The sequence below is a fragment of the Ovis canadensis genome, chromosome 1, assembly GCF_042477335.2.
Source record: "Ovis canadensis isolate MfBH-ARS-UI-01 breed Bighorn chromosome 1, ARS-UI_OviCan_v2, whole genome shotgun sequence".
NCBI lineage: Eukaryota > Metazoa > Chordata > Mammalia > Artiodactyla > Bovidae > Ovis > Ovis canadensis.
In genome coordinates this window covers 267,938,027-267,951,229 of record NC_091245.1, presented here as the reverse complement: position 1 = coordinate 267,951,229, position 13,203 = coordinate 267,938,027, and the positions used below count along the sequence as shown (strand labels likewise).

Genomic DNA, 13,203 nt, shown 5'->3' with positions numbered 1-13,203 from the left:
GTTTGATCTCTGGTTCCTCTGCCTTTTCTAAATCCAGCTTGAACATCTGGAAGTTCTCAGTTCATGTACTGTTGAAGCGTAGCTTGGAGGATTTGTAGCATTACTTTGCTAGCATGTGCTGCTGCTGCTGTTGCTAAGTTGCTTCAGTCGTGTCCGACTCTGTGCGACCCCATAGACGGCAGCCCACCAGGCTCCCCCGTCCCTGGGATTCTCCAGGCAGGAACACTGGAGTGGGTTGCCATTTCCTTCTCCAATGCATGAAAGTGAAAAGTGAAAGTGAAGTTGCTCAGTCATGTCTGACCCTTAGCAACCCCATAGACTGCAGCCTACCAGGTTCCTCCATCCATGGGAGTTTCCAGGCAAGAGTATTGGAGTGGGTTGTCACTTCCTTCTCCGTGCTAGCGTGTGAGATGAGTGCAATTGTGCAGTAGTGTGAACAGTCATTGGCAGTGCCTTTTGGGATTGGAAGAAAAACTGACCTTCTCCAGTTCTGTGGCCACTGCTGGGTTTTCCAAATTTGCCAGTGTGTTGAGTGCCTCCTATGAGGCCTCCTGTCTGGTTGTTATCCCCTAGTCTCCCCCTGTGGGAGGAAGCCGGACCCACCGATGTGGCCCCTTGGCTCTCCCTGCCGCAGCGACATCCAGGGGGCCTTCATGGGGGCAGAGTGGTCATGAGGAAAATGCCCTGTACCCAGGACCCCCACGCTCCCCCCTGTCTTTTCCTTCTGATCTGCTTGGCCCAGAGCCCTGTCCTCTATTCCAGGTTCCCAGGGTGCCTAGGCACTAACTGGTGGGCCAAGAGGGGCACCTGCGTTCCATCAGGAGAGAGCCGCTCCCTGCCAGCAAGGCACTGCTGAGGAAGGGGTTGAAAACCTGGGCCGGATGCTCGATTGGCCATGGAGGGTACCCATGGGTCCACCTGGAGCTGAGATGCTGGCCTTGAGCCGCTTCCACTGCTAGAGACTGTGGGGAGACGCCCACTGGCACCAGGCTCTCCTGCTACCCCGAGCCTTGTGAAGAGGCTGCCCAGCAACCCCCATCCCTGCCTCCCCACCCAGGGACTTCTTCCTGAACAGCGGGGCAGTTGAGGGGGTCAGCCTGGCAAGGCACCCACAGCGTAGGCTCCCATATTTCCTCTGTGCTACCCCTGACCCCTGCCTCCCCCAGAACTTCACAGGGCAAGGGGAGCCCGACTCCACTCGCTGTGATACAAGGGCGCAGCTGCTGTCGAAGGGCTGCCCAGCTGATGACATCATGGAACCCAAGAGCCTCGCTGAGACCCGGCAGAGCCAGGCGGGCAGACAGAAGCAGCTGTCCCCAGAGGAAGTGACCCTCTACCTGAGACCAGGTAGGCTTGGCTGGCTAGGGGTGGGCCAGCCCCGATGGCGCATGTATCCATGTGTCCCTGCCCCAGGAGGATGTCCCCAACACCCCGTCTGCAGCTGGTGCCTAGTCTCGCTTTTAGCGCTGAGTTCTGCATCCTAAAAAAAGGGAGAATAAACCATCTGAAAAACACTCCTGTATCCCTCCCTCAGAAGATGAGGTATTTTTGGCCGAGTGAAGGCTCTGATAAGGCCTGTAAACTAGGAACCCAAGTAAACCTTTGAATCAGTGTAGCCCACCTGACTTGACCACAGACCCAGGTTTAGGACACAGCTCCCTGTTAGCACTCCAAGAAACACCCTTCAGGAAGGTGGCTTGGTGGAGCAGCAGGGGGTTATGGTGAATGGGCCTGGGCAGGGCTGGGGCGGCCACATCGGGGAACTGATGCTGGAAGGCGGCTGGCAGGGGGGACTTGATTGTCACGGCTTTGTCGAGCACCAGCTGTGTGCCAGGCACCTACCTGAGAGCTGGGGACACAGGCTATTTGTACTGACAAGGAAAGAAGTCATTACAAGTGCAGGCGGTGATTAAGACGACGAGGAGCAGAAACCAGGGCGGCTGTGATTGAGGAAGGAGAGGGGGGGTGTTCCCAGGATGGCGAGGGAGCCCTTTTGGGCACCAGCAGGTTTGCTTAGCAGCTGGTGGTAGAGAAGGCCTTGCCGGGGAGACCCAGAGAGATCCAGGTGGAACTGAATCTCAACAGTGCTGCATAAACAATGAGCACGTCTTCTATCTTCTTGTATCCAGCACACCTTGTATCCAGATGGTCTTCTATGTCAGAACGTGCGCTTTACCTGAAATCGGGATCTGAATAGGCGTCCTGCATTTTATCCACCAGCCTCAGAGAATGGGGGAGTCCTGAGGGTTCTGAGGCCTGCAGAGGCATCAGTGCCCCCCAAACCCCCCACCCACAGAGCAGGTGGTACACCCTGACTCTCTCCCAAATCCTGGCAGGTCAGGCAGCTGCGTTCAACGTGACCTTCCAGAGGGCCAAGGGCTACCCCATCGACCTGTACTATCTGATGGATCTCTCCTACTCCATGGTGGACGACCTCGCCAACGTCAAGAAGCTGGGGGGTGACCTGCTCCGGGCCCTCAATGACATCACCGAGTCGGGCCGCATTGGTGAGGCAGCTACTCCATCTTCCCCTGAACTCCCAAGCCCTGGTCCCAGGCACCTCTGCACCTCTGCACCTCTGCACCCCGAGGGCATGGTGCCAGGCCCCTCCCCACGTGCTGGGCCTTCCTACCCCGCTCTGGTAAGAGGCTCACGGCCCCCCACTGTCCCCCAGGTTTCGGGTCCTTCGTGGACAAGACGGTGCTCCCCTTCGTCAACACGCACCCCGAGAAGCTGAGGAACCCCTGCCCCAACAAGGAGAAGGAGTGCCAGCCGCCGTTCGCCTTCAGGCACGTGCTGAAGCTCACCGACAACTCCAAACAGTTCGAGACAGAAGTCGGGAAGCAGCTGATCTCGGGGAACTTGGACGCCCCTGAGGGTGGGCTGGACGCCATGATGCAAGTGGCCGCGTGCCCGGTGAGGCTCCGTCCTGAGCAAACCTTCTGAAGCCCAAATACGAGGAAATGACCCTGGAAAGCAAGACCCCTTTGCTGCCCGATCCTGGTAGTCCCCCTACTTCCAGAGTCCCTCAGAGAATAAGGGTGTCCTGGCCAGGCTTGCCCACGGTTACATGGTTTCGGTATCAGTGCCGGCCACTCCCCGGCCACCGCTGACCCCTCGCCACGTGGTCCTGTCCCGCGCTGTATCTGTGACGTCAGTGTTACAGTGCATCAATCCCATTTAGCCACGCAGCCCTGTCGCCTTCACAGATGGGATGCCAACCCTCCAGGTGCTCTGGTCCCTGGGCACACCGCCCTGCTTCACAGACCCACACATTCACGTCTGTGTGATTATCACGGTTCGTGACGCGCATTGCTGACGTGCGCGCCTCCATCACCCCCTCACCCCAGTGTCCACCGCTTTCCTCTGTGTTGGCAGTGCTTTTCCACTGAGATAATCATTTATAAGTATTTTTTCTTCTTTGGGAGCATCTCCTTAGGAGGTGCTCCCAGATCTGAGCTGACTGGGCATGAAAGATGCAGTGTTCAGATGTGAATGTGCTTTCCTATCCCGTCGGCGTCCCCTCCCACCCAGGCATCAGGGAGGCTGTCACCCTGCAGACACTTCTCGGGTTCCCCTGGGCGCTGGAATCTGCAGCAGACACGGGGCCCTGAGTCGAGCAGCTGGGACCTTCTGTGGTCCCCGTGCTCCCTAGAAAACCCAGGTGTTGGGGGCACATGAGGCACCCCTAGCAAGCTCAGCCTTGGCTCTTGAAGTCTGTGGGGGCCCTGCTGGGGAAACCAAGGCAAGTCACCCCCACCATCTCCTTGTCAGGAGGAAATTGGCTGGCGCAATGTCACCAGGCTGCTGGTGTTCGCCACAGACGATGGGTTCCACTTTGCGGGCGATGGAAAGCTGGGTGCCATCCTCACCCCCAACGACGGCCGCTGCCACCTGGAAGACAACCTGTACAAAAGCAGCAACGAATTTGTGAGTGCAGTGTCTTGGGGTGGGAGGTGGGAGAGTGTGAGTCTGCCCCAGGGGAGCAGGGATGCAGGCTCACTCCCAGCCTGGGGTCCAGAGGGGCGGGAAGAGGCCCTTGCTCCCAGGGAGGTGCTTTAATGGCACTGAGAGGGCAGAATTCCCTGGTCTGCTGCCATCATAATCCCTGGAGCTGCAGAGGATTTCAGAGATGGGACCCTTGGGGCCGTCCATCTGCGGCCTGCAGACTTGAGGTGGGAGGTGGTGCTGGCACCTCTCAGGGGCCCCCCGACTGGGACAGGATGAACATGACATCTGAGGTTCCTGTGAGCTTCTGTCTGAAACTGTACATGAGACGGCTATGAAAATAGGCGCCACTGTGCTGTTCCCCACTGGCTCAGCGGGTGAAGACTCCACCTGCAAGGCAGGAGACATAGGAGGCATGGGTTCGATCCTTGGGTTGGGAAGATCCCCTGGAGGAGGAAATTGCAACCCACTCTGCTATCTATGGGGTCGCACAGAGTCGGACATGACTGAGTGGCTAAGCGCATGCTGGGGTGCAGCATCTGTGATCTCAGCCCTACAGCTCAGACACAGCAAAGTGTTGCTCACTCATCTCCACGCTGAGGGTCTGTGAGCCGTTACTTGCCACTGGACTTCTTTTTTGGTGCATTGATCAAGAAGCATACCACAACTTTTAATACTGTCCGTTTCCTTACTAATCCCATTCTCTTACGTGTTTGCAAACGTCACTGGGAACAGCCCCATCGCAGCGCATGCAGGGCGGAGCCTCTGCACTCTGGGCAGTCACTTCTGCCTGGAGGAGCTGTCGGGCAGCCTGGATGGCTTGTACCCAGCCTCAGGGCCATCTAACCGGGGGTCTCCTCTCTAGGACTACCCATCGGTGGGCCAGCTGGCACACAAACTGGCAGAAAGCAACATCCAGCCCATCTTCGCGGTAACCAAGAAGATGGTGAAAACGTACGAGGTAAGTGGGATTGAGCAACCCGGCAGGACAAGGTGTTGTAGCTGAAGAGTGACTAAATCTGGGGTGATCACACTGAGGGCTGCTTCTGCACTGGGTGTGCTGGCCGAGGCCGTGTGGGCGCCCCAGGCAGTGAGCACTGTGGAGGAGCTGACAGGTCCCTGTGGCTCAGTGATCGTGTTTTTGCTACAACATAGCAAACCCTTTGAGTCTGCAGGTCCCATCCTTCACATCAGGAAAAGTTTTGTGTCCACGTACATTTGCACATCAGCACTTCTCCCCTCTGCCCGTCACTGGAGGGCTGTTTTACTTGCTGTCTTGTGTTTTCGTCTGCTGGGCTCAGCGTGGCAGGCTCTCTGGCTGCAATGGGCTGGGGGCACCTCCTGGCCCCCTCCTCCCCTAAGTCCCAGGCTCCTTCCTCTTGCCTGTGACCTGCTGTGCCTGTGTGGGACATTTGCAGGCCTGATGGTGGGACCAGCCACACTCGCTGTCAGCATTGGGGGCCCCACCTCGGGCACAGGATGCAGGGGACGCCGAGGGAGGAGGGACAAGTGGCCAGGGGCGGGTGGTGAGAGCTGGCCAAGCCACAGGGACAGTGCAGGGCTGATGGCTGGGTGCAGCTGAGAGACCACCGCCCGCACAAGTTGCCTGAGTGCCGGCAGGTGTCCCCAACTGTATTACCGGGCGCGGCAGTCTCTCCTCACCTAGCGGCAGTATGGGTCCCAGCACTTTGCTTTGAGGAGCAGGACTCATATCCCTGAAGGCAGTGTGAGAGAGAGGGCAGGAGCCGGAGATGGAATACACGGGCCCTGGACCCTGCTCCCCGACAGCAAGGGCGAGGCCCCGGGCAGTCGCAGGCCTCGCTGAGCTTCAGCTTCCTGCCCCCATTCCTGGGGCTCCCGGGGGTTCTAGGAGGTCCAGGGTCTGTGTGGACAGTTTACGCGGGACCCTCAGTACATGTTTCTGCTCTGAGTGGAGAGCAGGTGTCTGGGAGGACTTCCCAAGCCCCAGCGGGGTCCTGAGCTAGGAGCTAGGAGCATCACCCGCTCGGTGATGGAGGCCCAAGGTGGGTGGCCAGGTTGTGATGGTCCTCGTGAGCCACAAACGGAGGGGACTGGACTCCATTCCAGGGCATCAGAGCAGGGTTGGGGGCAGGGACATGGCCCAGCCCTCCGCTCTGCAAGATAAAGTGATGGTGCAATTTCTTGTGAAAGATACGCTAAGCGGGGGGGGAGGCGGCGGCGGCAGAGGGCACAGATGGTGCTGGAGGCTGGCCCCAGGCTTGCCTGCATGACCCAGTGCTCCGGCCTGCCTACACAGAGCAGTACCTGGACTGCGTGTGGCCCTGTCTGCCAGAGTCAACCGGCATGCTGTTGCCTAACGCAGCCATTGTCAAAATTGGCTCGTTCACACGCTCGGTACATGTCGCTTCCTGACTTTATGCCACATTTTACGATGACCTGTGCCCTTGGTTTGTTTGTGCCTGTCACATCTGCGAGGTGGGACGGGCCCCTAGCTGCGGCACGTCTTCCCGGCTCTGCTTTCAGTGACCAGCTTGAAATACCCAGGGGGAAGTAGTTTTACCAAGTCAGTGTCTGCCTGCACAGCGCTGACCATGCGCACAGTGAGAAGTCGGCGGGTGCGGGGAGGGGGGGTGGGTTGTCTGGGCCATCTCACCAGCAGGAAGGAGACCCTCAGGGCTGTGAGAGAACCGGGTGGGCCCTGCGGCGCCTTCAGCCCCATGGTTCTGGCCACGACCACCTGTGTTCTGCCCCGACAGAAGCTGACAGAAATCATCCCCAAGTCTGCAGTCGGGGAGCTGTCTGAAGATTCCAAGAACGTGGTGGAGCTTATCAAGAGTGCCTACAATGTGAGTCCCCAGGCAGTCAGCGAAGACGGGGTCCCCACCGCAGGTTAAGAGGAGGGTGGTCTGGTGCGGAGAGCCCCGGCCTTGTCTGGGCCACACTCGGGCACCTCCCCTGGGCAGCAATGTCCTCCCTGGTTAATGGCACGGTAGGTGCCACCCCAGGCCCTCCTGCACTTGGCTGGAACATGAGCGCCAAGCCCTCTTACAGCCGCAGGGCCTGAGGGCCTCACGGGCACAGCTCGCTGGGCACACCAGGAAGCGCTGGCCCCACTGGGTGAAGTCGGAGCCCCCGGGAGGAGCTCCATCTGCTGCTCCTGCCCTGTTGGAGCCCTAAGCCCCAGCAGGCCCTCCCAAACTCCAGATGCTGCCTGGGAGGGGCTGTCTCACCTTTCTGTGTCTACCTCTGTGTCTCTCTGTTTATCTCTCTCTGTGTCTGTCTCTCTCTCATTCACGTAAACAGTTTTTCCAGCTCCTGCCCTGTGCCAGGCACTGGGGTTTCAGTGGTGAGTGGGCAGTTGAGCTTCTGTTCTCATGGGGGGCTGGGACCCGTCTCCACGTCCGTAGCCGCCACTGGCCTGTCTTGAGGGGCATGACATGGGTAACCTGGCACCCACAGAGCTCTCCATGGATGCGTGGTGGGTGGTGGGGGAGGTTAGAGGCATGCCAAGCCGTGGCCTGGAAGATGGGTCTGATGGTGCTACTGTCTCCCCACAGAAACTGTCCTCCAGAGTATTCCTGGATCACAACACCCTCCCTGACACCCTGAAAGTCGCCTACGACTCCTTCTGCAGTAACGGGGTGTCACAGGTGGACCAGCCCAGAGGGGACTGTGACGGCGTCCAGATCAACGTCCCGGTGAGGCTCCCTCCCAGCCTCTGGAAGGGGCTCCCCTGGAACAGCAAGAGGGTGTGCCCTGGCCAACGGCCTACCGGGGATCAGCTAGAGGTTGGGCCTGTCCACCTCCGGTCCAGTTCCTTCTCTTTAAAATCCACACACGCTGTGGCCTGATGGGGACAGACCCCTGACTGTGAGGACTGCAGCGCCCCCTGGTGGCAGATGCTGGGCATAGCCCCAAGCACCTAAAAAGGGCATTCCTTCCCGTCTGGGCATCTGCTTTGGTTTGATTTTCCTGATTTTGTGGTTTTGTTTACTGTCATTATTGTTATGAATTTATTTGGCTGCATCAGGTCTTCATTGTGTCACGTGGGCTCTCCAGTTGTGGTGAGCGGGCTTAGTTGCCCCTTGGCATGTGGGATCTTAGTTCCCCAGCCTGGGGTGGAACCCCAAGTCCCGTGCATTCGAAGGCAGGTTCTCAACCCCTGGACCACCAGGGAAGTCCCTGTATTCTTGTTTTTTGACAAAGACATTAAAGCAGGGGCCACACAGATGATTACAAGCAGGCAGTGAGTTATTTCTCTAATAGTTTAAATTTGCCATGACCAGGAATGATTAATCATTTCCTTTCACCAGCTGTGAATTAATATTCAGCAAAATACTTGCTTTTATTTCTGAATGACATTGAAATTCTTTCAAATATGTGCCTTACTAAATGCATGTGAATTTTGACTGAAATCTCTGCCCCTCTTACTGGGGGATCCATACCTGAATGCGCTCAGTGTTGACTGCCTGATTCCTCCCTGATGCTTCTGCTCTGTCTTCATGTACTGGGTGGAGACTCACTTACCGTTGACTGGCAGTGAGGCTGAGCGGGTGCTCCCTGAAGCTCCCTGCGGGCTGAGCAGCAGAGCAGTGTGGGTGGGGGGACTCTGTGCTGCCGGCTCAGTTCTTCTGGGGCATTCAGGCTCAAGATACACCCTCACAGGCAGAATCTGGGACTTCCTATGGTATTCTGACATCTTAGCCTCCAGGCTTCAGGACAAAATACCTGGAGAAAATAGACATCATTTATTAATACAAAGTCACTTTAAAATCCCTTTAAGAGATGCATGATTAAAAGAATTCTAAAGAGACCTCCGCGCAAGTCCAGGCCACCTGAGGATGGTGGGTGGGGGGAGCTGCATGGGGGCGCATGTTTCAGCATCTCTGAGTTTCCAGCTGTCATCTTCTCCCTCATCTCCCTTCCTGAGCCCTGGAGCCACCTGGAATGTCCCTGTCCTTCCCCTGTCCCACCTCGATCCACTCCACCAGCCTGGCAGCAGAGGGCGGTGGCCCTTCCTCTTCTAGGCTGTGCCCTTGCCCATGCTGCCCAGAGGAGATCAGAGTAGGGTCATGACCCTGGGGTCCCGTGCTCACCAGAGCTCTACGTTCCCATGACAGATCACCTTCCAGGTGAAGGTCACAGCCACCGAGTGCATCCAGGAGCAGTCCTTCACCATCCGGGCGCTGGGCTTCACGGACACGGTGACCGTGCGGGTCCTTCCCCAGTGCGAGTGCCAATGCCGGGAAGCCAGCAGGGACCGCGGCGCCTGCGGTGGCAGAGGCTCGATGGAGTGCGGCGTCTGCAGGTGAGGCCGCGCCCCGCCCCGCCCCCGGCGCCGGCGCGCGGAAGCAGGGTGCGCCCGGGGGCCTCTGACCCCGCGTTCCCGCAGGTGCGACGCCGGCTACATCGGGAAGAACTGCGAGTGCCAGACGCACGGCCGGAGCAGCCAGGAGCTGGAGGGCAGCTGCCGCAAGGACAACAGCTCCATCATCTGCTCGGGGCTGGGGGACTGCATCTGCGGGCAGTGCGTGTGCCACACGAGCGACGTGCCCAACAAGAAGATCTACGGCCAGTTCTGCGAGTGCGACAACGTCAACTGCGAGCGCTACGACGGCCAAGTCTGCGGGGGCGACAGTGAGCGCTGGGGGCCGCGGGAAGAGCCTCGGCCGCGTGGGGCCGGGGGCTTTGGCCGGGGCGGGGCTCGGGAGGGACTGAGTCCACGGCCTTGTCTTCCAGGGCGCGGAGGGGGGAGTTCGGGCGGGGATGGGGTTCGGGCGCGGGCGGGGGCTGGGGTGGGACTGAGTCCGCGGCTGCGCTGTCTTCCAGAGAGGGGGCTCTGCTTCTGCGGCGCCTGCAGGTGCAACGACCAGTATGAGGGCTCGGCGTGCCAGTGCCTCAAGTCCACTCAGGGCTGCCTCAACCTGGACGGCGTCGAGTGCAGCGGCCGCGGCCGATGCCGCTGCAACGTGTGCCAGTGCGACCCCGGCTACCAGCCGCCCCTGTGCAGCGAGTGCCCGGGCTGCCCAGTGCCCTGCGCGAGCTTCGCGTGAGTGTCCGCCGCCCTGCCGGTCTCGCACCTCCTTGAGGGTGGGGAGAACCACTGCCCGGCCCCGGGCGCGGGGCGGGGGCGCGGGCGCGGGCAGCCCGCCCTCCACAGAAGGGCCTGCACAAACCCGCCGCTCACGGCGGCCACTCCTCCCAACCCCGCCCGCGCTCACGCCCCGGCTCCCCCCAGCCCCTGCACCGAGTGCCTGAAGTTCGACAAGGGCCCCTTCGCCAAGAACTGCAGCGCAGCGTGCGGGCAGACGAAGCTGCTGTCCAGCCCGGTGCCCGGCCGCAAGTGCAAGGAGCGCGACTCCAAGGGCTGCTGGATGACCTACACCCTGGTGCAGCGCGACGGGCGGAACAGATACGACGTGCACGTGGACGACATGCTCGGTGAGCCCGGGGCGGGGGGCGTCGGGAAGAGTCCCCCCCTGCGTCCCCACTCCCCACCCCCGGGCCCCGCATCTCTCAGCCCGCCCGCGCCGCACCCCCACCATATCCCGCCCCCAACGCATCTCTCAGCCCACCCCAGTCGTTGTATACCTGGTCGGCGGGCTGTCCCACAGTAGCGCTTCCCCAAGCTGAGCGCTTCTGGAGAGTGGGTCCTGAGAGCCGGGCGGAGGGGACAGTGGGGACCTCCAGACCCAAGTCCAGCCCTTGCCCTGGAAGGGCCCGCAGAGCTGCTGCTCTCTTCCCCAGATGCCCACTACCAGCCAGTCACCCGGCTCTGCCCAGGACCCAGAGACCAGCACAGTCTTCACAGGTCCCTCCATGACACAGGCTGGGGACATATGAGCAGGTTCTGAGGGGCAAAGACTCCAGCGGAGCCTGTCTCTGAGGTCAGAGGTCAGAAGGTATCTCTAAGGAGGACAGTTGCAGATAGTTGGAGAAGGTTGGAGGTGCTGGGCTGGGCACTTAGCTCTGAGAGTCCAGGGGAGCCTTAGGTCTCTTCCCAGACATAAAAGGAGGCTGCTAACAGCTTTCAGAGGAGCACATGGCTTTCAGAAGCCGGACATACACATGGGAAGGACCACCGCCAGGTCCAGACACTGAGCAGAGCTGGGCTGGGGTCCTGGGGCGGTGGGGACAGAGCCTGCTCTGGAGTGTAGCTCTGGGCAGGATCGGAAGGGACAGGTGACAAGTGGGGGCAGAGGGTGGGTAAGTTTCAAGGAGGTACATTGAGTGATGATGACATTTTGAGTTGGAGGGACTTGGAACAATAGACCCCTGAGGAGATGGGTGTAAGGGTTGGAGCAGCAGGACCCAGAGCCATCTGGACCCCAGATCTGAGTACCCCGCCCTTCCCACTCAGAGAGGCTGAGGGTGCGGGCACAGGCTTCCAGGCCAGCCTCCAGGGTGACTGCAGCAGACACGTGACAGCTGTCCACACAGGTTCTTGCAAGACTGGGACCTGCTCCCGCTCCCCCTCCCCAGAAAAAGAGCCCCAGGAAGGCATGTGGGGCCCAGTCCCGTGTGTATCCCCAGGGCTGCAGAGCCCAGCCTGCTGGGGTGGAGGGCTCTCCCAGGGTTTCAGAGCAGATGTGCCATCAGGTCTGGTTTGGGGCAGCTGTGGCTAAGGTGTTCAGTCTCTAAGGACATGAGGCTCCCTGGAAAGGCCAGGGTGATGAGCGAGGGGGCACCACAGACTCCGGTGCCCTCCGCCAGGCAGACAGGGAGGGGCTCGCACCGAGCGCTGTGCCTTTGTCGACAGCCAAAGTAGGCATGCGGCTGAGACCCCCACCTGAGCTCAGCAGGAGGCTGGGTGCAGCCCCCTTGGGCACTGGGACCCCCCTCCCATTCCCAAGGCTGCTGCTGTGAGTCTCCCCGGGAGTGCTTGCACGAGGAGAGTCCCCCCTAAACTCTGATACAGCGTGGTCTGGGTGGGAGGCCAGAGTCTGGCCCTGTTTACTGGCAACCTGGGCCCCCCTTTCTTTCTCTGTAAACAAGGACCCTCTCGACTTCATTGGGAGCCACAGGGCCTGGCCTTGTGCTCAGCTCTGAGCTCCCCTGGGCTGGGGGCCGGGGCCAGGGCTTGTTTGCTCACTACCTGCCACAGAGATCTGGCAGTGGGACCTTGACGCAGTGCGGGGACGGGGCCGAAACCTGGGGCCTGGGAGCCGGGGCAGGCTTGACACCCCATTTGTGCCTTAGAGTGTGTGAAGGGCCCCAACATCGCTGCCATCGTGGGGGGCACCGTGGGGGGAGTTGTGCTCGTCGGCCTCCTCCTGCTGGTCATCTGGAAGGCCCTGACACACCTGAGCGACCTCAGGGAGTACCATCGCTTCGAGAAGGAGAAGCTCAAGTCCCAGTGGAACAACGTGAGTGGCCTCGGGGTCCCTGCGAAGGCCCACCTCCTACCGTCCAAGCCAAGGCGCCCCACGGGAGTGTGCGCCTGCCCCACTCCCACCCCTGAACCTCGTCCACCCTCAGTGGACACTGTTGTGGCCCAGAGCCCAGCGCCTTCCTCCCTGTGCTGACAAGCCATGTTTGCTTTTCTCACCAGGATAACCCTCTTTTCAAGAGTGCCACCACGACAGTCATGAACCCTAAGTTTGCCGAGAGTTAGGGGTGCCTGGTGAAGACAAGGCCTTCTGCACCACCCAGACGGGAACATGCCCTCTCCTCGTCTCCTCCAGCAGGCTGACCGTGACCCTGCTGCTTGGTGGACGCGGCTGATGATGCTTAACAAGTTCACTGTTAACCAAAATGCACTGCTTTTCCTGCCCAGCATGATGGGCGTGGCCAGATTATCCTATGGGCTCAGGGTAAGGGTCAGCCTTCTGATGTGAATGACTTTTGATAGCAAGTCAGAGAAGGAATTGCCTACCTTTTGTATGGTTACACACAGGTCCTTTGTAAAAATTAGCACAGCAGTCTGATGAAGAATTATTTATGTGTGAACTTCTCAGGGTATGAAGTTACATCCCCTTGGTTATGCTGCCCCCAATCAAAAAAAAAAAATCAATAAAATCTTCCTGTGCGGAATCTTTCATGGGAGCCAGGCTCTGATCCTCCGCCACTGCACTCTGAGGGTCTGCGTGGCCTCTGGGCTAGGGCATGGGGTTTCTTTTTCTCCTTCCTCACCTGTTGCTCAGGCAAGCCTCTCTCTGTCCCTACCTGGGTCCCCCTCATAAGCAGCTTTGAGAAGGAGCAGCACCCCCCCACAAGGGGGTCCCATTGTGGAGCCTGAGTGGGGCCAAGGCAAGATGGGATAGTGGGCACCTG

The 13,203-nt window shown here is 59.7% G+C and overlaps 1 protein-coding gene across 2 annotated transcripts in view; it reads left to right on the top strand.

Moving 5' to 3' along the window:
- Positions 1 to 12,968, top strand: part of ITGB2 (integrin subunit beta 2) — a 31,295-nt gene extending 18,327 nt beyond the window's left edge. The window contains exons 4-16 of one of the 2 annotated variants that reach the window (XM_069582099.1): positions 1,167 to 1,347; positions 2,337 to 2,507; positions 2,675 to 2,916; positions 3,775 to 3,930; positions 4,814 to 4,909; positions 6,687 to 6,776; positions 7,488 to 7,628; positions 9,051 to 9,238; positions 9,323 to 9,567; positions 9,760 to 9,979; positions 10,169 to 10,371; positions 12,130 to 12,296; positions 12,482 to 12,968. In XM_069582099.1, coding sequence (XP_069438200.1) covers positions 1,167 to 1,347; positions 2,337 to 2,507; positions 2,675 to 2,916; positions 3,775 to 3,930; positions 4,814 to 4,909; positions 6,687 to 6,776; positions 7,488 to 7,628; positions 9,051 to 9,238; positions 9,323 to 9,567; positions 9,760 to 9,979; positions 10,169 to 10,371; positions 12,130 to 12,296; positions 12,482 to 12,544 — 2,163 coding nt within the window. In that variant the 3' untranslated portion in view covers positions 12,545 to 12,968. Of the gene's footprint in view, positions 1 to 762; positions 1,348 to 2,336; positions 2,508 to 2,674; positions 2,917 to 3,774; positions 3,931 to 4,813; positions 4,910 to 6,686; positions 6,777 to 7,487; positions 7,629 to 9,050; positions 9,239 to 9,322; positions 9,568 to 9,759; positions 9,980 to 10,168; positions 10,372 to 12,129; positions 12,297 to 12,481 lie in introns of both variants that reach the window. The other variant, XM_069582107.1, reaches the window with a different exon arrangement.
- The last annotated feature ends 235 nt before the right edge of the window (positions 12,969 to 13,203 follow it).